A 24837-nucleotide genomic window follows, 5' to 3' on the forward strand; every position below is an offset into this window, starting at 1 on the left:
GTCTAATTAACGATCAACAGTTAAACTACCGAGCAGATTGACTTTTTGAAATTCCTCTGTAGAAACTTCAAGAGTGCATATTGAGACCTTAGTTGATTTACAATTTAGTTTTGTTAAATCAATCTCTTTAATCATTTCTCAGAGGAACATCTATCTATTCAATAATTGCAAAAGGAAGATATCAGAAATGATACGCCCAGTAGTTTTAATGTTAAAATACAAGTTGCGTATAGTATTCTGTAAATATTGTCATTGCAACGTGCGGTCTATATTCGAATCTATAATCTATAATATTAAATATTTTAATGAATCTTAAAGAAACTATCCTAAAATTCTTCGATTTTCCACACATCCAAATTTTGCACTAAGGAAAATAAAAGATCGGAGAAATGTTCTAGCATTAGGAATACTATAAAAATTAGTTGCAATTGCTGATAGATTACAAAACAACCTGAACTGCTAAGGGTCAATAAATTCTTCGATCTCACATCCAAACCTTTAAAAAAAAACTATCCGATTCCATCTGCAGGCAACAAACACTGCTCCATATTCTCCACGAAAATAGCGCTCCCCGGGCGTCCCGTTGCCTAAATTTAACTGTCCCGTGAATTTCGAGCAGCGCGTCTTTAATCTCCAGCAGCCGTTCCGAGTATTTCTAGCGAGACAAGTCCCATCGTCCCCGGGACGAGCGCGAAGTGGTCGGCCGTTGAAAACGCTAAAGACGAGAGCGGCACGGCGGAGGCGAACGGCCAGACAATGAAACGGTCGTCGACGTCGATCATAAATCGTCGACATTTTTTCGTTCGCCGCGCTCGACTAAACCGTTCGACGCGAGTCAAAGAAAGGACTTTTGTTATTGCTACCGGGGCCATTCAGGATTTCGCCGTTCACTGGATTACGATCGATCGCGCTCGTTCATTCGTTCATTCGCTAGCTAGCTAGAAATCGGGCAACGCGTCTTCGACGAGGTCGCATTCATCGGTCCCGTCGGTCGTCGACCCGTCACTTATGGTACGCTCACTGTAGAGCTCCGACGCTGCATGCGCGATGAAAGGGAAACATAGAAATGCATGCTTTCGCTTTATAATGGAAGGTTTGCGTCGGAACGCACAAAGCTACGCTCCGCGACTGAACAGTGATACGGATAATAACATACGTAACAATTATGCTCACTGCACTTTTTCCGCGATACACCACTTTGCGAAGCTTGAAGATTAATATAATCCTTTAGCTTCAGCAACTTTCGACAGATCTATAAACGTAATGAAAGTGTTAACCCTTCGCACTCGGAAGTTTACTAGAAATATTTAACATTTCTTCTCGAGGCGAAAACGATATTCTTTGAGATTAAGTCTTAAAGTCTCAAAGCTATTTTATTCGAATGTGGCGATGGCGCTTCTCTGTTACATTGTTCAAAAGTGCCAGTATATCGGTTCGTAGAATCAGATGAAGCTTATTTATTTCTGTTCCTTCTAATTATTCATTTACATTTTTCTTATTGCCCGCCTGAAACTGTAACGATCGCATATTTCAAATTTATTTTTGTAAAAACAAAGCGTAATTCAGTTTCTGCGAAAACCCGTGGACTCAAACGGTTAAATATCAGATTCTATAGTTTTCCTGTATCAAATCAAGTAGTGACTGAATCACCTCTCGAGTGCAAAGGGTTAATAATATAAATAATTATTATAGACTACTCGCAATGTTCAGACTAATGGAAACGTGGAAAATACGTTACCACTCCGATGAGAGAAATGATGCGTCCATCGCATACTAGTAAGACGAAAGAAACTTCCGGAAGCGAATAGTTTATCGTAGCTCAGCTCGCAGCTCTCTCAGCTGTAAACATGCCCTCGGCTTCGATCGGGAAACGACTTTTCTTCGCGAAAGAAAATTAAAAAGGAGTCGCGCCTTCTGCGACAAAGGGCCGACGGGCGGACGCCGGAATCGGAACGCTGCGAGCGTGCATCCGTCCGACGGCTCGATCGGCTTTTCCGTTTTTTTTCCCCCCTCCCATCCTCCCCCCGCTTCCCTTTTTTTGCTTTTCGTCACGGCTGCGGCAACACCTGCGCGCACCGGGAAACTTCCAGCCGAGTCCCGCCACTTTTCCAGCCGGAAAGAAAGAAATCGCGGGAGCATCCCCGGTTAAAGTTACTTCGGCTATGAACTTCCTACTCGGCGAAGATTCGTCATCGTCCGCTTTCGCTCGCGCGCCCCCCGCGCCAGCCTTCGAGGGCCGATTTCCCGTCGACCTCGACGGGGAAGAACTTATGGCTCTTCGGAAGTTAATGCTTCCGGGGCTCGGGCGCTGCCGTCGACAGTTGTTTCGTACAGTTGTCGTTCGGAATTACTATTTCTAGCTTCTGTGGCGTTTATATTCTGATGTGCGCTGTGGAGACGGTGCTGGATCATCGGATTAACCCTTTGTACTCGAGCGGCGCTTTTCAATCGCCATTTGATTCGAACAAAATAATCAAATTTAGAATTCAATAGCAAATTTTATATAATGCATCGACGCAAGGAACATCGAAATAATCTAGTCACTTAATTTACACAGGGTGTTTCTTTATGTTAGTTGTAATATATAGCATTGATATTTAAGCAGAAAATAATGAATATCTGTTGAGAAACATATTCTCGAGTGCAAAGGGTTAAGACAATGCGGTTAGGTTTAGAAAAGAAAAATTGGAAGATTAATGTTTCGGCTTCTGAAATGAATATACAACATACTCTCTGGTTTTCTGATCTAGATCAAACGAAGACGAATCCTTTAATAGCTGCAAAGAATGTTTGTTCCATTAAAATTTTGGAAAATATCAAACAATGGACTTGACTGAGCGTTGACAGATGTTCATAGGAAATATGCCACGATAAAAGTTGATTCCTTCTGCACTCTTTCCGAGAGAAATCACATTTGAAAATAATATTCAATAAGAAACCATTGCCTCGCAATTCATAACAATTTCCGGTCAATATTTATACACACGTGTACGCAGACGCGAACGTAAATATGAAAAAGTGATTCCCCAAATAATCGCTCGTTAAACAGTCATTCTTTACCATGCATCATTCGTTTACGGTCGAATTAATTATCTCGCCCGTCACCTACGAAGCTCGTATATATTGTACAATTTATTTAACCGCAATCAGTTATTACCTGTGTCAATCGTACGCAGACTTTTAATTAACAGGTAATCGAGCCGTTCAAATGAAATGGAAAGAGTTTTAATTAAGCGTTTACCTGAAAATTTGAAAACATTCGAGAAACCGAAGTCTATCGATGTTGTCTGCGAACGAGTCGACTCGTGAACTATCGCAGCGTGTTTTAACGCGTGTTTATTGTTCACCGTTTCAGCTTACTGTAACAGTAGAAGCTCCCTGGCATCCCTGTGCTCGTCCATCACGGGGGATGCGCTTCTCTATTCGATGTTCCGCGAGGAGGCGACACCCGTGCCGTGCCCTTTCCGGGGTCCCATGACCTTCTCCTACAATCGAGGCCACGGGACCTGCTCGGTGCCCGTCAGCAACGTCGACACCTGCACCGACGACAGCAGATTGCTCTTCAGATACCAGGCGTGCCCCGACATTCCCGCCTCGGAGAGCGCAGGTCAGTATTCTTCCCGCATCCGACCAATCGGCGAGGAATTATCGGTGGTCGTTCTTCGAACTCCCGATACTCCTCGCTGATTGATCCTACTCCCCCGAGATTTTCGAAACAAGCGCACCAATGTTCGTACCATCGACCGCGTCGAAATTCGTTTGGTTTCGCGGAGGGATTGGGAAGCTGCGGATATTTCGAGAAACTTGCACTTCAACCCTTTGCACTCGAGAGGTGACTCTCAGTCACTTGATTTGATTTGCAAGATTATAAAGTCTTATATATAGTATTAATTTTATTAAGTTTCCTCGTTAATTAGTTTCAAAGAACATCGTCTGTATCTCATCGAAGAATATTGAATATTTCTAGTGAACAAATTTCGAGTGCAAAGGGTTAACACTTCACGCACTGAATTTCTTTTATTATAATATTTTATTTGGAAAGATAGATACTTTGTAGAGAGCAGTGTAAATTCTTCTTACTACTAATATTGGAAATAACGTAATAATATAATCTATGTTAAAAATATCTCGGCAACGAAGCAGATCCGTGAATAAGAAAGATAGTAAAGTAATCATTAAAGAATCTTGGAACTTGTTAGTTTCTGCTTTGTTCAGAGAACTGTTCCGACTGCATGAGTTTTAATGAGTTTACTCCGCAGTCAAAGTGTCAATGAACTATCGGAATGTTTCACCAAAGAAATTATAGTAAATATTTGTAAATATTTGAGTACCGAGTAAAAAGTTAATAACAAACCACTTCCGTTTTAAGAGTTTCCTTGTTGACCTTGTTTGCAAATATTCTTCATTACTTTCTTCGTCGTATTCGGCGCTAATCACGGAAGTTAACCCTACACGAGCCACCCCGTACATTCGTTCGAATCGCAAGGATCTATAACCCTAACACGACAGGCTTGAAAAATATTTGTTCGAGGGAGAGCTCGGCAAAGGACGCACGCGAGACTTTCGACACGAAACTCTCGCGCTCATCTCGCGGTGGAATGAATCGTCGAAAGGGTCAGGGGTGACGTCGCGATTAGAAGTGATTTTCGTCCGTGCATTCGTTAGTCGTTGCCCCGGACAGGGGGATGCTCGATTTCCGGCGGAGGGCGCCGACGTTCGCCATTAGACGCACATCCGATAAGGGATTGACGGGGGCTAACGGTTTCTGCGGTGGAAAATTAAACGGAGGGCGAGGCAGGGGAAAAAGGTAAATTCGTGTCGAACCTATCGCGTCCCCCTTATCGATGTCCTTGGATCGACGACCTCGAGATTAACGATTCGCTGACACGCCTCGTGTAACAGATTGGAACTGTTATTTAACGGAACTACCGAGCAATAAGGCAGAGCTGTTTAGAATTTGTTAGTGTCGAGAATGAGCATGAAGTATATTTTTAATGACTGCAAGGTATCCATTGATGAGCGTTTTTCTTTTTTTCTCCGCTCCGTGTTTCAGCTTTTGTAAAGCACCGTACTACATACTTCAATAAATATACATTTAGCTTTTCAAACTGTGTCGTTTATTTCTACAAATAAATATTCAACAGTTAGGAGCATTGGTAAATCAGAATTCTTGAAATTCGAAGAGCTTCCTATTGCACTAGTCAAAAGTAGGAATTTATTTTGTAATTTCTTACGAAAGGGTCTTTCTTATTATTGGCGAAATAAGAACGTAGAATGTCTAAATTTGATTCCTTACTATTCCCTTTCTTACATAACCTCTAATACTCTTTTGCTTTGTATCGTTCACTTAGAAGTTAACGTTCAATGACTACGTTGAAACATAGTAATATAAGATAAATACTATAATAACCGCGTAAGTCTAAACAGAAACCTCAATTCCCGTTCGTCTCGTACATCAAAATTGTCGATTCCCCGGGCCGCAAAAATTGGACCGTTCCGTGGCCGTTACGGCAACGTGACAGTGCTATTTGTGCCGGCCCATCGTATCACGCGAAATGATCAGTTGAACTCCGTGACATATTTTTAATTCAAAAGCCACCTTGTTTTCGCTACAATTTCATTCGAATTGCAAAGCGCGACCGGTAGAATGCGGCTACGGCCATGTTGCTGGTTTACATTTAGGGTGTATGAATTCATAGGAGGGAAATGACCGATGGTCCTATAGCGTGTTCCACTCTTTTTGGACCGTTGCGTCCAGCAGCGTATTTCAACGTAATTTCTGTGTTCTTCTTGAAGATTAACAAATAGACCTGAAGGTAACATAAAGTGTTATCATCGTTTTAACGTCATTAATTAGACAAAAGTGTTTCCCAGGGGACTATTCATTCATAAATCGCCCTGCACGTCGGACGAGTGGAACGGGCAGAAGGTTAACAGACACAACGAACCGTCCCCTTCGCACCCTAACGAAGGTCGCAAAGGGTTCCCGAAACCGCCATCACGTTTTGCCCCATTCGGACTTCGTTAAACTTCTATTCCGAAGCCGACGCGCGACGCGAAGTTCCGATTGAATCTCGGTCGCGAATAATTTCCCTATTTTCGAAGACGCGCTTCCTGTTGCCAATCGGACGAGACCAGAATTTCATTGCGAATGTTCTGATTACACGTCTCAAAACACTTTTACGGAAAAAATCATTATCCCGGCAAGACAACGACCAATAGTCTACGTGTTTCGATTTCTAGATTTCGTTTTCGAACTCAACCACATTGACTCACGACTCAATTATTCCGAGGTAAACCATCATTACTCAAGATACACTCTTTCATTACCTATAATATAGTAAACACTATAGTAGTAAGAATCGTTTCGTTTATTCTTTTACGTGTGAAACTGTAAGCCGTTCTATTGGAAACAGTCGTAAGTGAAATCCAGTGAAACAGTAACTTCGAGAAGAACTGTTTCGCTCAAAGCCACGTCCCATGAAACAAAGTAACTTTGTACATTTTTCTATGCGACCATGAATAACATAGAGGTTTCGGTATTTTCATTTGCTCGCCCTGTATTCGCAAGTGACCGTTCTTCGTGCGGAAACGGTTAGGCGCAGAGCGTAATCGGAGCACGCTCGCGCTCGCGCATACGCGTAGAACGGTGACCGCGCAGCGATTTGATTTTTAAAAATACTTCGCGTGATCGACTCGACTGCTTCCGCCGAGCTGCCAAAGATACGTCCCGTCGATTGCATTCGGCCGGAATTGTTTTCATTTTGACGGGCATTTGCACCGAAAACTCGCGGGCTACGCCGTGTCCGCGTTAAATCGAATCATGTTTCGATGTAAACCCGCGAGAACCGGGAACAATGAAAAGTAACGAGGATCGAACAGTTTGAGGGCTGCCCTTTCCCGTCCGCCGTTCCGCAGACCGCATCGAAACCGCGGACACGGGTCCGATTGATCAACGAATTCGATGAAACCGATTGTTACTCCGCGTCCGTCCTTTCTCGGGTACCTTGTAGAACCTGCGACAAACTCTTCGAGCAACCTTTGAAAAGATCTAACGAAACGCAGTAATTAACTGGATGAATTTTTTTAATGAAAGCTGTTAAATTCTGTCTGTCGTCGATTTCTTTGAAGCAAATATATCTGTTTAGACATGAGTCGCTCAAGCCAATGTATCGTAGTTGAGAAAAATTGAAAACATTCTTCTGAAATTATTGGACATATTCGGAGCTATAAAAATAAGGGCTTCTGATAACCCTTTGAACTCTGTAGGCTCCAATGTTGCACCAGTTATAATATTAAATATTTTAATGAATCAAAGGAGCTACCCTAAAATTATTAGATTTTCTATTATTAACTATTAGATTTCTATTAAAAGATCGAAGGTATGTTATAGCATTTTTCATTTTCAATAGAGATACATAAAAATTAGTTGCAGTTGCTGATAGATTACAAAACCATCTGGAATGTTAAGGATTAACAAGAGTATATCAAAAAATCGACTTAACCGATCTGAGCGACTCAAATAAAGCATCTTTCACTTCTCGAAACCTTTGCCATTATTTTCAATGATACTCACCTTTCACAAACAAGTCGACTATCCTCAAACGACAGGAACACTTCGGAAAACTCGGAAACTACTACAAATTCGGATTCAAATCGCTAGATTCACCATTAAACTTACACGCCATAGTGCACCACGGAAATTCATACTTCGCCATCCGAAACGATCCGAAGGAAGTCATTCGTTCCATAAGCAATATAACACAAAACGAGATGTATCCGTGGAAATTCGGAATTTCGATCGGCAGCTGGCACAGTTTCCGTCAGAGTTGACGAGTGAATTCAGACGAACTCCTAGAGACGGAGCATGCGCGCGTTTAAACGGTGCGTAATATAATTTCGCGGAATTGCTCGCATTATACGGCAGCTTTGACGGCGATGATTTCGCGCGGAGCGTCTGAGCCGCGGCTCGGCGGCTCCGGCTCGATATTAAATTGAACCGGTGTTTCGGAAAGCGGTGACGTAAACTCCGGCCGCGTTATCCGGCTCGAATTCGAGCGGAGTCGCGCGGCCCGCCGTGGAAACCGGCGAGAAACGCGCCGCATCGCGCCGCGCCCGTAGAATCGAGTCGCGCGGTGTGTATTTATTAAAAGCACTCAGACGAATTGAATCCTTTGGGCGCGCGCGCGGCCCGCTCGATTTTGTTTTCATTTCGGAATACTACGTAAGCCTCAAAGGGACGGTTCCGCGTTTGAACATTCCGGGCCACCCGGTAATCTATCAGAAAATTGAGCGCGCGAGTAGAACATTTACATATCGCGCAAGATGGCGGGGGAAAGGGTTTATTATTTCATTTCAACACTTTCGCGTCCGCACGGTTCACAATTTTCTTCTCTGTCGCCGGAACTTTTTGTAAAGTTGTTCGTTAACCCTTTGCGCTCGAGAGACGCCTCTCAGTCTCCATTTGATTGAACGCGACAGAATGATAAAATAAAAAGTTCAATGTAAAACTCTATCCCATAATTTATGCAAGATGTTTCTTATGTAAGTTGCAAATAGTATTGTTAATATTTCGCCAGAAAATAATGAATTCTTGTAGTGAAAAATACTGTCGAGTGCGAAGGGTTGAAATGTTTTAGATGTTTAAAAATGTATCAATATAATCATCGACGTTTTTAGTAGCTGAAATTTAGCCGGCGTTCAATGTGTTAACGAGCCTGCCCGATTAGACCGAAACGTCGGCTGTAACGGTTTAACTCGTTGCGTTACAATGTCGGAGTCGCGACAAGGATCTCGAAGAGAAATTAGCATCTTTCTGGTAAACGTAGGCGTGCTAACTTGGAAATTCGACGTTTACACGTTACATTATAAGAAGTTATGTTATATTACATATATTACGTGCCTGTACGTAGCAGCCAGATGATTTTTTTCATTAAGCCCGAGAGCCCAACTTCCAGTTCCCCGGAATGAAGTTTTAAACAGTACTCGAAAAGCCAGTAAAAATTATACTTTCTCCGGGTAACGGCGAAACACTGGAGTGCTCCTTCGCTCTACTCGAAACGTATCCCTCGTCCTCGTTTCAGAACTTGCGACTTCCCTCTGTGACGAATTAGCGACGAGTTTATTACACCATAATCCGCGATCTACAGTTAACGGAACTGTAATTAACGAGACTGACATTCACCCTAGTCACCTATATATCCTGGGGAAAAAGCGAACAATACACTGTAGGATCAGAATTCACCAATTAACTCGAATTCAAAACTCTCTCACGAGGCGTACGAAATCGATCGAAAAACGAAAGCAAAATAAAGAATGACATGTTTATTCAAAGTTTCCCAAAAAACATATCACTTTCTAAGACAACGTTCACGCTCGAGCACGGTTCCCTACTTCCGCTGGAAATGAATTGAGAGATACGGCAAGTCCTGCGATGAATTTCGTTTCTACCTATTTTACGCTGATACACTTATTTTGTTTAATCATTCTGTATAGAGTGATACATTTCGAAGTAATCTAATGGGCGTAACGCAGCAAGATGGTCAACGTATGAAACACACAACTGAGAATTGCAACAGAAACGTCTCTTTGCGCGTTGCACGTCAGCGCAAGTTAACTTCGTCCACTATTCGAAAAGCGAACCCACGTAAACCTGCAGTTCGGCCATCGATCACTCAAAACCGCCGCGTGCCGCAATTAAATCGCGCTCGCCGGCAGGCCCGAAGGAAACGAAAGAGAACAAAGCCGAGGCTCCCGAAGGTTTCGCAACCTGATTCCAGCCGGAGCCCGGAGGACACGATCCCGCAAACATCACCGGCGCCGAAAACCGCAACGAAGGTATCCCCGATTACCGTTCCCCTCGTTTCCTCCTGCGGTCCCTTCTAACGGGCTTCCCCGGGAAGGCGGTCCGGTGATAGTTGTCCGGTCGGAATGAAGCTATTCAGCGGACGCCGGAAAAAGAGAGGAACGCGGGCGAATAAAAGCCGCGGGGGCGGCGGCGGCGGCGGCGGCGGCGGCAGGCAGGCAACGGATGGCGAGATTTCCGCGTGAAAAACGATCGGCCGGTTCGGCCGGGCGGCCGTCGGTGGTCTTTTTGAAGTGGAGACCCGGGTCCGGCGGCTCCGTTCGCCGCAAAGGACGTCCGAGGACACGGAAGAAACCAACAATTATCGGCTCGCCGTGCCGGATGCGGCCCCGAGGAAAGCCACGGGTAAAGAGCCCGATATCATCGGCGGGATCCTCGGCCAGCAGGCAGCTTCCCCTCCTCGGGCAGCGTCTAGCCGGCTAGCGAGAGGCTCGCCCCTAGCGAACCGGGAGCCAAGATCCCGGAGAGGCGCGTATCTAAATCACATCTCGCGGAAAAGTCGGCTACCTCTTTTTCCCGGCGTTTCTTTCTAGCTGCCAGCCAACCCCCGCCGCGCGTCCCCTTCATCCGTTTCATCATCCCCCATTCGACTCTCCGGCTCCCCCAGCCCTCCGCCACTTTCTTCCTCGCCTTCTTTCTCTTCTATGGCTTTTCTTATTTTTCTACCTTTCCCTTGGTCCCCTTCTTCTTCTTCTTCCTCGCCCCGCCGCGCGCGCCGGCATCCGACTTCCCTTTTTGATCCCGGGGCACGGCGGAGACGCCGCGAGCAATTTGCGAGGATTCGAACGAAAAAAGCTCGTTCCGCGGAGCCCTCGGTGCTCTTTTGCTCGTCAGCCGGGACAGATTCCGGCGCGAGGCTCAGACGACGTTTCTTCCCGGCGACGAATTTGATCTTGCCGATAGACGCGGGGATCGCGAGCGCGAGGCGCGCGAACCTGCCTTCGGTTTATTCCTCGCGGCGAGAAGTCTGCGCGCGGATACTCGCCGAACAATCGCCCGGTTTTTATGCGCTGCGGGGATGTAGTCGGAGACGTTCAGTGTCGCGGGAAGGGAGTTTGATGGCGAGATAGGGAGTTTGGTTTCTGGAAGCTGTTCGGCTGGGAATGGTTTTAACGTTTTAAGGAGAATCTCCAGAGTCGCTATGATCTATTCCTGGTTTTCGATGTTACTGGAATGTACAGGCGCTTCTTTGAGGAATGAAGGAGCTGATTTAGTAATACCTAAACTGCAAGCCAATTGAAATCTTAATGGATTCAGGCTTATAGCTTTTGTATAGAAATCTATAAAAAAAAATTTCATAAGTTTGCTGCGTCGAATCAGGTGGCGACTGTAAGGCGCCCCTCGAGTGCGAAGGGTTAAAAAATAAGAATAAGCTCCTATCGTCCTACAACGAAAACTACAAGCAGAACTCATCGAGAACACTTTAACACTAAAACTACCGAGTTCAATTGACTTTTGAAAATTTCGCTGCAGAAACTCCAAGAGTGCATCTGTTCAGACTTTAATTGATTTACAATTCAATTTGCGTGCTAAATGAATTTCTTCGATACTTTCTCAGAGAAACATTTGTTACCTTTCTAATAATTGCAAGCAGAAGACATCAGGCATGGGTCATTTGACGCCTCTGGTAGTTTTAGCGTTAACAGAACCGATAACACGAAAATAAACCAAACGAATTTCCTGTGCGTGGTCCTCGGTTTCCCTGATCAACGATACGATGTATTCCCCGTCGTACGAGTAACAAGACAGTATAACCGAAATCTGTCAGCGCGAGGTCGGTAGCAGTATCGCTTGAAAATCGGTCGTTTCGTCGGTTTCAGTGGAGGAGCTGGAATGCCTGGCCACCTGGAAGGAGGGCAGCAGCCGCTACCTGGTCGGCCGTTTACATCACGGACACGCGTCCAGTAACGAAGATCGATACCGATGCTTCGTCTACGAGAAGGCCGGGCAGACAGTGCAGGGTAATCTGCACAGAGCTGCCATGGGCATGGGAGCCATGGATCATGATGTCGGTTTACAGAGCGGACCGGTGCCGGAGGGTGCGGCCGAGATATACCGGGTAGCGCAGAGCGGAGACGCCACGTGCAACGGCCTGTTCAGCCCCATGGAGGGATCGCGGACCATGACTCTCATGAAAGGTAACGAGGAACCGTGATTTTCCATCTTGAAACGCTTTGCCCTGCCACGCTCGCTGTATCGACCCCGTAATCGCAACCAGCATTTGTCTTGTTTACCGAAACGCCGTTCAGCACGAATGCGAAACGCAGTTTACGAATCCGATTCAGAGATACGCGGTCGACGGGAACTGGATACGATATACTGATGGATATTATTATTTAGTCTTGCACTACGAATCCTTGTAATTATATAGTAAATGTCTAACTTCACGTTATTCCATTCGTTACACTCAGTTTTATTGGTAACCTCTCGTAATTCAAAGAAATAATCTCCAATTGAGAGAACGATGATGCAATCGATCGAAATGATAATTACCGAGATCGTTTATCGTTTGAATGTTACCGTTAAGAGTTAACCCTTTGAACTCTGTAGTCTTAAAGAAACTACCCTAAAATTATTCGATTCTCCACACATCCGAATTTTGTACTAAGGAAAATAAAAGATAGAAATGTTATAGCATTTCCCATTTTCGCTAGGGATACTATAAAAATTAGTTGCAGTTGCTGATAGATTACAGAACCATCTGTAGTGCTAAGGGTTAAGAGTATTATCTACTTAATACACGAAAGGAATGACGACGCTCGAGATATCAATGGCTTTCAAAGAGCAAAGGCAGTTCAGAATACGAACGCACAGGTGCGTCGCCGATGCGAGCGTTCCGCGTCGACGCGGAAGGCTGGAGCGATTAAGACGGACAAAGTCGACGCGCGGGAATAAGGTCAGAGGGTTACGGAACGTTGAAAAGAACGAATCCCGGGGGAGGCGCGGAGAACGTCCGCCGTCTGCGAAATCGCAGCGTGAAAAATTCACCCCTCTACGGCAGTGTCATTAACGGAACGCGTCAAAATGGCGGTCCGCAGCGCGGAGGAGGAATATTTACACGCTACTCGACTCCGGGCCGGTGTACAGCTTCTTTTCTTCTCGTTCCGCTGCATCGGGCTCCTTCCTACCCTCCTTTTTTTTCGAGGTCCGCCTCTTTCCAGCCGGAGTTTACAAGCCGGTACCCTTACTGCGTACAGTTTCACGGCAAACTTCGTTAACGGATTTCACTTCAGCGGATTTCCAGAATCTCTCTCGCTTTAAGCTGCGCCTTGCGCAACCGCCTCTCGCCCCCGCCGCGCCGCGTTCGGATCATTTTATGGGGTAACTCCCGTTCCCCGGGTCAAGGAAACGATTTAAAAAAATTCTTTTCTCGTAATTCGCGATCTGTGAAGGAACGGTTTCCTTGAATAATTGCTAAGGATTTCTCGGCAACGGTTCGCGGAAACGAGTGCGCTACAACGCGAGTAGTTTTCCGCGATGCTCCACATTCGAGAGAACGCTGGAGAATCTCTGGATACGACGAACAGAAATATCGAATCGCATCAAAATTTTAAAATTGAAAACTGGAAGAGATCCTAATTGATTAATATTTCTTTTATATACTTTCTTAGTAGAAAATATCACGATTGCAAGAAAACAATCTGAAAACTCTTAATGGTGCCAACTTCCTCAACGATGGATTATTTATTTTTTCAAACATGTAATTCTTCGTTTCGCTTTAGTTTCTCGTTAGGATATATTTTAAGCGCATTTTCCCTGCATTTAACGAGTACACACTTCATTATTTGATTTTATTGCGCGCGCCGAGAGATTTTTCAAACTAAATTCCACACTTAACTGGTCAAAAACCTTGCTCAGCCCGAAGGGTTGAAATTCATTTGCGAATAATCGAAAGAGAATTTCCACGCTCGCATAACTTAACGTAAATCCCGGAAAACACGTTGCTCGGTCGGCAAAAAGAAATCCCGCAGCAATCCCCGAGTACAGGCCAAGAAACAGAAACACCCCTCGAGTCGGGACTCGCCGACACGCGGATAAAACTGTCGCGGCTGAAAAACGGGGTACGGCGGAGGCCTCGAGACAAGCAGGTGCGTCGAGGGTGTGCCTCGTAAGCATCCGTGGTCGTTAATACCTCGATCCTTCTTGCGGAAACGCCGCAGAGAAGCGCAAGGGGGAAGGGAAGAGAGAGTAACGCGGAGAAGCAGCCCGGAAAATGGATTAACATTAAATCTTTTTCGCCCTTTCTCTGGCTCGGTTTCCCTCGCGGCTTCCCTCGTCCCTTCCCTCCCCTCGCGCTCAACCGAAGACACTTTCACCTTCTCCCCCCCGTCTCCCCGAGACGCGGAGCGAGCGAGCGGTGCGTTTAACCGCATCCACCGGTCCCGTCTCGAAAGTTTGTTCAATTAGCCCGGACTCTTCCGCCGGCAGAGTCAATACCCCGGCAAAATGACTCGATTGCGTTTTCATAACTGCTCGGAACGTGCGGCGCGGCGCGGAAGATGTCTCGGAACGTCGAAGCGTTCCGCGGGACACCCTCCGATAGGCAATTACCCCGCGGCGGCTGAAACGTTAATCGAGCGAACGTGCCGCGCGAACTTTCCCTTCCAGCGGCCGGGAATCGAAAAAGGAGAACGGGGACGCGAAGGAAAAACGAGGAGGAACGCGGCGGCCGGGGAGAAAAAAGGAGGAGAAACGGGAAAAAAAGGGAATTGGGGACAAGAGAAAAAAGGCGCACGAGAAACATCCGAACGAGCGTCGGTCGCGCGCGAGGATCCGTCGAGTCGTCGGGCATGAATATTAGAAATCAATCGCGACACACCGACGGATCCCTTTCGACGTTCGGAGCCGCGTCGTTCGCAGCAGCCAGCCGATCGGGCAGGGGGAGTTACAAATTCAACTTTCCGTCAGATTTTATCGGTATCGTTAAAATGCAGATTGGCAATACACGCCCGTGGAACGGGAAAAATAACGGAGAGAGCGCGGCCCGGCGAAGGGGGAGCGGGTGGGTACGCGCGAAATCGAAGAGAGGGACGGAGGAACGCGTTCGATGGAGAATGATCGAGCTACCAAAGGAGAGAGGGCGCGAGGGCGCGCGTTGCTTGATACCGCGAAAGGATAAAGGACGACAGCGAGCGAAACAAGGGGAATGCCATACGATTTTTACGATCGCGGAATTTGTATCTCGCTCGCCCGCGTCCCGAACTTATCGATGGAGCCGCTGAATTATTCCCATTCTTTCCCAGGCCGTGCAACAATGCTTTTACGTGCCATAAAACTAGCCGAACGTACACTCCGCCGCGCCCTCGTGTTTCTTTTTTCTATCATACTATTTTCTTCGGGCTCTTTTTTCCTTTCCCTATAACCCCGCAACGTCATCGTGCCTCCTCGTCGCTCTCTCTCTCTCTCTCTCGTTTTTTTCGTGTACGATCTTTTTTTGCTCGCCCTTTGTACCGTGTTCTTTACACCTCTATTGTCACACTATCGCTATCACTTTTACCCTCCGCCCTGTTCTCTGTTTTCAATCATCCCTCTTCGTCCCCCGGCCGCTTTCGTTCGCCCTCTTCCTCCTCGATTGACCCGCGTTGCTCTCTTTTCTCGTATACGGGGTGAGCCGATGGAATCGCGCGGCTCGGGATCGCTTTTCGTTCGGGAATGCGTTAATTATTGCGTTGTGCCGGAAGCTGATCATTAGTGTTTCGGAAGACTTCCAATTGAGTATACACGTCATCTTAAAACTCTTAATGGTGTCAAATTTTCAACGATGGATTATTTATTTTTTCAAACATGTAATTCTTCTTCGTTTCGCTTTAGTTTTTCGTTAGGATATATTTCAAATGCATTTGGCCTGCATTTAACGAGCATACACTTCATTATTTCATTTTATTGCACGCACTGAGAGATTCTTCAATCTAAGTTCCACACTTAACTGGTTAATAACGTTCAACATCCATTTCACTGTTCGAAATCATAAGCAACTTCGATTACTTCCGACTCTTCGATCGACGATCGATCCACTGTGTCCAAACACCTGTCAGACGGTGCACAAACATTCCAAGACACGTTTTAACGCACCCCGTACATCCATCCGTCCATCCAGCTATTATCCCATAGCGTGTTCCTCTCGTTCGTTTTCGTGCTGGCGCCCCCTTGTTATCCATTTTCCCCCTTCAACCCTTTCACTAGTCGCCCGGCGGCCAACACCATCGAAGTGGCTCCTTCTCACGCTCGGATTTTACACCCGCGGCGCGGAAGTGGAAGTGGAAGGACGGAGGGAGGAACAGAGAGAGAGAGAGAGAGAGAGAGAGGGAGCGCGATAAAAAGACTGGTTTCCGGCGGACCGGACCGGCGAGATACTCCAACTATTCTGTTTCGCCGTCGAATACCTACGTCGACGTTTTATCGGCTGTCGTTCCGGAACGTCGAGGACTTTATGGGCCGAGGGGGGAGGTGACTGCGAACTTTTTGGAGGTTGTCCCCGGCCGGCCCCCCGTCCGTCCCTCCGTTGATCTCTTCTTCGTCCGCTCGACTACACTCTCGATTTCGTTTGAATCGTTCCAGAGTGAAATTCGACGATTCCCAGTGATCGACGGTCGGAACGGCGAAAAGGGAATTCTTTTTCAAGTGTAATGAACAAAGTTTTCCTCTCTCCCGCTTTCTCTTTCGGTCCCCCGACCGGTTACGCGCCGCAAACGTTCACGCGACGGATCGTTCCTTTCCGCTCAGCCTACCGCGAACCGTTTCTTATTAATCGGCGCGTTCGGCAACGGCTCGCGTATCTGGGCCAACCGTGACTACGGGCTTTCCGAGAAGATTCTTTAATTAACGTGACTTTCCTCAACATTCACCGGCCCCGTGAAAACGCGGGATTCGGAGTCTATCGCTTGAGCGCCGGCAATAATGCTGATTTCTGGATCTCCATTCCTGGATTTGACGAGTGTGCAATTAAAATCTACTATTTTACAAAGATGTATGTTTTGAATATTTTCTTTGGCTACGTTTAAATCAATTACCGTTCGATAAACCGTGCTGTTTACACGCGAAAAACGCGATCGGAATCGGCGGAGGGCGCCGTACACCATTCCGCGACTATAAAAAATATTAAACGCCGCCGTTCGAGCTTCAATCTCCGTTCTGCATGTAAAACGCGTTCGCGGCCCGAGGAATACGACATCGAATATGCACTAAACCGTGTAATGATGATAAAAGAAGTAACGAAGGGGCAGATGTAACAGCGGCGCTTTACGGCGTCGTTTTGTATTCGGTAAATCGGTGGGAACGTCTATTATTTCAGCGACGAAAGAAGTAAGAAAGGAGAAGAAGAACGCGCGTTTTACGTCCTTTGATATTCTCCGAGACAGACTCGGTATTTGTCGTCCCGCGATTCCCTTCGAAGCTCGCGGACTCTTCCTCGTTAACGCGTCCTGTCCGTTGAACAAACGCCTCGCCCTTGGAATTAACGATTCCGACGGAACACTTTCGAGGCATTGTGTAGCGTAGGGTCGACCCGCGACGAAACGCGGCGACCGGAGACGATCAAACACGATTAACCGATCGGCCCGTAGGTCGCTCCGATCGGCCGGCGCGAGTCCATTCGTCGCGCTCGTCAAATATTCCATCGGCGCCGGCGAAACGAACCGTGCGATACGGTGCTCGAGGCGGAAAGAGAGGACCGAGGAGAAAGAAACAGGTGAAGAGGAACGAAGTCGGGGGCGGGGGCCGAGTTGGCAATCAGGAATTACAAAGTCCATACTTTAAATACGTTTTAAAAGCGGGAGGGGAAAGCTTTAAAGCTTCCCGCTTAACGCGCGGCCCGGCGAGGAGAGGAGGAGCCCGGGGGACTCGAGGCAGTTCAATCAGCGTTAAATAAATTGGTTCCTGTACGGTGTTCCAGTCTCGCCGCCCGGCCAGTGCCGATTTCCCAATTGGTTGACCGGCCATTCCAGCGGCGGACTGACCTGGCACACCCTCGATCTGACCAGGTCTTACACGTTCCACCCGAGGAACGCGTCCCTACACGTGACCAGATCGAACACCAGCTCCTCGAGGTTCGAGACCGGCCCCCTGGACGGACAATACGTGCCCGGCCAGGAGGACCAGGACGTGAAGATCCTCTGCAACAGCATCAAGCAGACAAACGCCGCGCAGGCGATGACGATGACCATGCTCGTCGCGCACTTCACCGTCGGATGGTGAGTACTGTAGTTTCGATTGTGTTTCGATGTTTACTGTAGACTCGTCTGGGACATAATGCAAATGGGAATATAGAATAGTTGGACTATGATTGTTTGATAGCTAGATTCACGGAACCCAATTTGACGGATACTAAATTGTTTTAAGTATTAGTAGTGTAGGTCGACTTTGATTGCAATTATAAGAATATATATTGAAATTCTCTAGCTTTGAAGCTAATTTTCGCGATCTATATAGACGAACGCGTAGTTTTCAGTAGAATAATTAACTAGCAATGCTTGTCCTAGTAATTTTAGTGTACAATTATCGAGAATATTTTTAACACCGATGAATTATCCGTTGCGAGAGGAAAGTCTTTATTCGAATATGTTACAAGTACCTTGTAGAACCGTTACTTAGCTCATCGAAATTTATAATGTAACATATTTCGAAAACGTTGGGCGATTCGTGTTTCAAGTAGAATCCGTTCAAAGCTTCCATAACCCCGTTAATCCGCGAGTTTCCCGTGAATACAGTATTACTCGTCGAACCAGCGGCGTCATAGAAATCTACTTCCCTTCCGCTTCACCGGTGTGCGCTCCGAAACAAAAGTCCCATTGTTGGGCCGCGGCGAAGTCAAACGAAACGTCGGCGGGGGTGAAATACACGGTATCCCGGAAATAAGGAGCTAAAAGGGCGGTCATTTATCCGGCGGCGGAAGCGCGGGCGCCGCGAACAAGGTCCGTAAATTTCGCGACGAAAGTTCCCGACAAGGCCAGCATTCTGACCCGGTCAAAAGACGCGGCAACTGGGTCAAGACTTTATCGCGCCGGTGTCTAATGCAACATTTATGAAAGTTTCCGCGGCTGAAATTGCCCGTCTCGGATCCGCGGGAGGTGTGTTGCCGCGGGAACAGGCGGGGGCAGTTTCGAAATTTCCGAAAGTTCGCGGGCCACGGTATCGCCCGTTCGCAGAAAAGTTGGCGAGTAAAGACTATTGTTATCGCGGCCGAACCGCGAAACGCGGCTGGCGCTAACCGAAAGTGCACAGTTTAGAGCGAAGAGGCACTGCGGGGAAAGATAGAAACGGAGGAACGGGTGGGGGGCGGGGGAGGGAGAGAGTGCAGGGTGTTCTTATTATTTCATCAACAACGGCCGGGCATTGTTTCGCATTCCGTTTCAGAGTTCGCCGGAGCTCTCCGGTCGCGGGGAAGGGGCGGAAAGGAGCGGAAGAAAGACGGCCGCGGAACAAAGTCGTATTTTCGGCCGAGGAGAATGGCTCCGTAAACGGGTGTTGCTTCTGCACGTGTGTTAACGGTGGACGCGGCCGTTCCGTTTCGCTGGCTACGTTTTTACCGCGGACGGAATATTTTTGAAACGTCTCGCAAAACCGACGCGACGCGACGCGACTAGACGCGACGCGGCAAAAAGGCGAAAAGAGCCTCGATAATGCAGTGTTTTGAGAAGCGGGACAGCCCGGGCCGGACGCCCGCCACAACGGTCCACATTGTTGCCGTAAATAGTGTCGGCTGTTGTTCCCGGCGAAACGTTTTACCGCGGTTCCGCGCGGCGTACGGGAGACGCGCCGGTTTTTTCGTTTGTTTATAACCCACACGCCCCTCTGCTTTCTGTCCCCAGCCGGAGCGGCTTCATGTGCATGTCGTTCTACCGAAGGGACGGTCACGTCGTCGAGGTGCAGACCGGAAGCGCCGTTTCCAGGCCGGAGGAAGCTTGCAGCCCGCCGCATTTCCAGCAGCACAATATACCCTTCCTCACATTAGTCAGTGAGTACCACTCTTTTCACCGTCAACCTCCATTCGGTTGATCGATGTTTCATTCGTTCTATTGTGTTCTTACAATTAGCATCGTTAAAAGGTTCCATTGTTCTTTGAATAATAATTCCGCACGAAACCACGTTGCTCTAACTTGGATCAACATTAGAATAGTTGTCGCGGAAATATTAACCCCTTGCCTTATTTGCAAAATGTTTCAGTTTAGGAAAATCGCAAAGGAATGCACTGCACTTTATGTACAAATTTACTTTCAAGATAATATATTGGTAATAAAATAGTTTTCTGCTTCGATCCATGAGCACTGAACAATATTCATGTTTATTAAATTAATCCTCATCGCGAGTCTCACTCGTCATTGTAAGGCAAGGGGTTAATTAGGAAATTTTCAATTGGAGAAACAGCTCCTCGAGCTACGGAACAAACGATAGTTCACTCGCGACGTTCAGCGTTCGCGTGACCCACAGTCGACCCCGAGGAAAATTTGGGTCACGATACATCTGGCGAGGAGTAACTTGTCCCAGCCGCGTCCTTTCTTATCGAACATCTCTCGAGAGTTCTCGGGAAACGGTCGAACGTGTCCGCGTCCGGATTCCTATCCGATTTATTCGCCGATGTAACAAACTCGCCGTCGGAATCACAGTCGCCCGCGGTCGTAAAAAGAAAAAGGACATTTTACGGTGGCACGTGAACGCCCGAGCCCCGGTGTTCCCACCGACACCGCGGAACATCGAGCGCAGTCGTTACCGATTGTTCCCCCGGACTTGAACGACTGTTCGAAAGTCGCGGCAAAGCGCGCGCACGCGATATCGACTTCCGGGGAACAACGAGAATTCGAGCACCATCGAGCACCGGGTTCCCCGGTTACGCTCGATTTGCCTGGCCCTCCAATTTTATCGGCTGAGTCTCAGGAAAGAGGAGTGGGAGGAGGGACAACGGGAAAAAATGCGGCCAGTGGAAACTGCCTCCGACACCAATAAACTCCAAGTTCGAGTTCGCGGAGAAGTTTCTCTTCCCGCGGAGCGACGATTTAGCGTGCCAATACCGCTTTGGCTGGGAAATTCGGCTCGAATACTCGGATACTTGTACGATTTCTCAGCAATTTCGGTACGGGGCGTTTCTGTGTTCTGTCGGGAAGCGATCGAGCAGCGAGGAATCGATCTTCTGTTAGAGGGAACATCGTAGAAGCGATCAGAGGTGATTCTAATTTTCGGTCACTCGACCTCTTGCTCTATTGAGGTCTGTACGATCTAAAATGGAACATCCGTGTCTATTCCAAAGTACAACGATGATGGAAGGGTAAAGAGGAACTGGGTACGATTTCGGTTAATCGGTTTCGTTCCAAGAATAACGCGTTGACGCGCATCGTCCGGTCGGAAGGAATTACGTTTATGCAGTTCCTTGGAGCGAGAGTGACGCGGACGGAGGTGCATATGGTACTCCGTGCACGTGTCCTGCGCGGGTGTTATGCAACGGGCGGTAAACGAATCTTCCCGGAGAAATTGAATTTGTAGGGAGCCGACGGTGCGCGCCACGGAAATCGTTGAAACCGCACAAATATTTTGTTTCGCCGCTCCGACGATGGCTCGCGCGCGGTTTGGTTCCGTGGCACTGTTTGCCGATCACCTGTTCCTCCGTGTGTTTTGTTTTTCCCCGTCGGCCGGCGCAGTTTTTACATTTGTTGCCGGTTTCGACGTGCGCCGCGGCCGCCGGCCGACCGGTTATTCTTTTTTAATCGTGCCGTTGCGGTCTCGCCCCGTGATTCTCGCATTAAAAGCCCTTTCATTCCTCGACCTCCGCGCTCTGAAAACTTCCAACTCTTTCGACCCCTCTCTTCCTTTTTCCATTTTTCTTCCTCTCCTTTTCCATCCTCCTCTGTCTCTCTCTCTTTGCCGGCGCGTTCGTAAAGTCGCGGATTTCCGTGGAAACTCGGCTCGAACGGGAACGAGAGGAAGAAAACTTTCGTTATCGCGACGAGATCAACGATTCCCGACTTGAAAATGTTCCCCCAGGAAAATAGGGGCTCCGTTCGCCGTTGAAGTAGACAAATTATTCCCGAATGAGTCGTTTGAGTTCTGATGAAGCCGGCCGCACCGCTCTCCGAACATTGGAACAACGTTCCTAATGGACGCATCGCGCACCTGTACACCTCGAAGCGTCGTGAGAATAATTAGGAAGACTCGTATTGGCCTACCAAGCACTGCTGATGGAATTAGCGCACACGCCCGAACAGCTACCGTGGCTCCAGACCTATCGGCTCGCGCTGTGTCTCCATTTGCATATCAATCTCTTTCCACTGACGGGACGCTGGGCTAACAGAGGTCATTCGTGAGATCATTCGCACGTGTTCGGTGCTGGTTCACCGGGCTACGTGTAGCTCATTTTATCCTCGTTAACACGTAATGTTTGCAAAGTCGAATATTCCAGCACTGAAATATCGAAAATATTCGAACATTAACCCTTTGCGGTCGGTTCATTCAATTGCAGCTTGATATGACGCTCTATTTATTTATTCGAGAATATTTGGGAGTCATTGAAGTGTTACCTTTAAATGGTACATTTTGATACTACAAATAAATATAGAAAAAATTGTTAAAGTAGAGGTTGCAATAAAATATGTCGAGTCAGACTCGACACGGGACTGCTAAGGGTTAACCTTTTCACCCCAGAGGCGCCTCTAAGTCACCAAATGATCTGACACAGCAAAACTGCGAACTCCGATATTTAATATTAAACTTCGTATAGTGCATCAATGTACGAAATATTGAAAGAAAATAGTTCTCGATGCATGTGAGATTTCTTAACACTAAAACTACCGAGTTCAATTGACTTTTCAAAATTTCCCTGTAGAAACTCCAAGAGTGCATCTGTTCAGACTTTAATTGATTTACAATTCAATTCGCATAGTGCTAAATGAATTTTTAATAATTTCTCAGAGAAACATTTGTTACCTTCCTAATAATTGCGAAAAGAAGACATCAGGCATAGGTCATTTGACCCCTCTGGTAGTTTGTGTTAATTCAATCTAAGAAAATGTCGTCTGTATCTCGTTGGAAAATATTGAATATTTCCGAAAAACTTCTCGAGTGCAAAGGGTTTTCATCAGTGACTCGCTTCTCGTTGTTACCGTCTGACGCAGCGAGTAGATTCCGGTAGGAAAAAATCGCCTCGGTGTTGTCGATTCCTCGTGCGCCCGGTCACGGTAAGCAGTCGGAAAATTCGCCAGAAAATCAACAGACAAGCCGCCGTTGTTTCTTCGCCGGGTATGGAGCCCGAGCGGGGCAGGTTTACTCGGTGTACCTGATACGAATGCGGGCTGCGATATAAGGTTTGCTCGGCCCCGACGAAATATCCCAGCCCGGCGACGATCCACCTTTCTCAGCCACCTTCCCTTATCCCAACACCTTTCCCACTCCGTTCTCTCGTCGCTCCCCTTGGTTTCCTCCGCGCCGCAACCTCCACGTCTTCGGGGAGAACCCGAGCGTTCCCGAGGGTCGCAGTTGTAATCCCGCGGGAGTTATTGGATTCGGTTTGATCCAGTGGTCGTTCGCTCACCTTCTCGATCTCTTTGCCCCGTTCCGTGGTCCTCGGGAACGCTCGATCCGGCGAAGCGCTGCTCGGTTTCTCCTTTGCGAAGATCAATGGGAAACCTGGATGATTGTTGGACTCGAGTTGTTCGATGAACGGAGTCTTCGAATTCCTTGGAAATAATTGTGTAATAGAGTATAGTAATGATAACTAGCACTAGAACTACCGTGATGACTGGTTTAGGTTTTCCTGTTTCGCAATTATTGATATCGAAGCATCGAATATTCGAAATGATCTTGAAAATAGTTTCACTTGAATACTGTAATGAACGTCTGAAGAAACCGGAAATAATCTATGACTAATATTCATAGCGATTACATTTCAGTCGTATCAAATGCTCGGTAGTAGTGCTAGATCTAGCAAGAAGTGGTGATAATAAGCATCAATAATAATTAAGCAATAGACAATATTTATCTAATGATGAATATGTAATAGCGTAACGTAGAGACTAATGCCAAATAATTGACAACTGATTCTCAAGCGATTGATCTTTGCTGGAAAAGACTTGGATAGTTGAGCGCGAAATACTTTCCTCGTTGTATTCAATTCTGGTGTAGATTCGTCTGGTTCGTCGGTCGATGGCAGGCCAGGCGCGATTATTGGTCGAAACGAGCTCGCGCGAACCCAGAGGCTGGTCAGCTCGAATTGCTCGTACATCATGCATTGTCTTCGAGCTGCTTACCTGATTAGTACATCAACAGGGTAGCCGAGGCATCCACTATTCAGGAAGTCGCCTCCAAAGTGACACATCTGCCGCTAATGGGCATTCTCCCTGCCCGCCATGATTCCAGCTCCGATGACCCTACCCCTGCGTCCGTCATGAAACTGTAAACGCGAGTTACATCGTGTTTGTAATTACAAATACACCGTGACCGCTGCGTCCTATCGTTATTCCCTAAAACTAAAGACAACTGGGTTAATAGAATAATTAGTACGGTTACACGGAATCATGTAATGGAATCGATATATTCTACAATAACGTTATCGCGATCGATTGTTCAATTGAATGCTCGAGCACTAGTGTTGCTGCTCGTTGCGTCTCAACACTATTAAAGATAATATTAATTAATCTAGCGTTGATCCCTAAAACTAAGGAAAATTAGGTCAATAGTATAATTATTACGGTTGCATAGAATTATGTAATGGAATCGATATATTCTACAATAACGTTATCGCGATCGATTGTTCAATTGAATGCTCGAGGGATTAGTGCTGCTATTCGTTACGTCTCAACACTATTATAGACAATATTAATTAACCATTATCACTACAATTACTACAATTAACACTAAAATTCGAGAAAGAATCGCGTGAACTGAAAGCCATTCACTGCATTTAAGAGTTCATTTCCACATAGCCTGCGTCGCAGTTGGTTTCCCATCGCGATTCGCTGAACTTCTCGGTTCCCGGAGAAGTCCCGGCGACC

The 24837-nt window shown here is 47.0% G+C and overlaps 2 protein-coding genes across 5 annotated transcripts in view; one reads left to right on the forward strand and one right to left on the reverse strand.

Moving 5' to 3' along the window:
* The window catches only part of LOC116424631 (uncharacterized), a 395606-nt gene that overhangs the window by 296006 nt on the left and 74763 nt on the right, over positions 1–24837 (forward strand). For all 3 annotated transcript variants that reach the window (XM_076368087.1, XM_076368089.1, XM_076368088.1), the window contains 4 exons: positions 3356–3607; positions 11686–12003; positions 17757–18054; positions 19672–19817. In XM_076368087.1, coding sequence (XP_076224202.1) covers positions 3356–3607; positions 11686–12003; positions 17757–18054; positions 19672–19817 — 1014 coding nt within the window. The remainder of the gene's footprint in view (positions 1–3355; positions 3608–11685; positions 12004–17756; positions 18055–19671; positions 19818–24837) is intronic.
* The window catches only part of LOC143174564 (uncharacterized), a 115002-nt gene continuing 113040 nt past the window's right edge, over positions 22876–24837 (reverse strand). The window contains exons 5-6 of one of the 2 annotated variants that reach the window (XR_012998715.1): positions 24094–24236; positions 22876–23523 (exon numbers count right to left, since the gene is read on the reverse strand). Coding sequence is in view for 1 of the 2 variants with exons in the window: in XM_076368091.1 (XP_076224206.1) it covers positions 24168–24236 (69 nt within the window). In the remaining variant the exon portion in view is untranslated. Of the gene's footprint in view, positions 24237–24837 lie in introns of both variants that reach the window. The other variant, XM_076368091.1, reaches the window with a different exon arrangement.

The sequence above is a fragment of the Nomia melanderi genome, chromosome 5 (assembly GCF_051020985.1).
Source record: "Nomia melanderi isolate GNS246 chromosome 5, iyNomMela1, whole genome shotgun sequence".
NCBI classification, from domain to species: Eukaryota; Metazoa; Arthropoda; class Insecta; order Hymenoptera; family Halictidae; genus Nomia; species Nomia melanderi.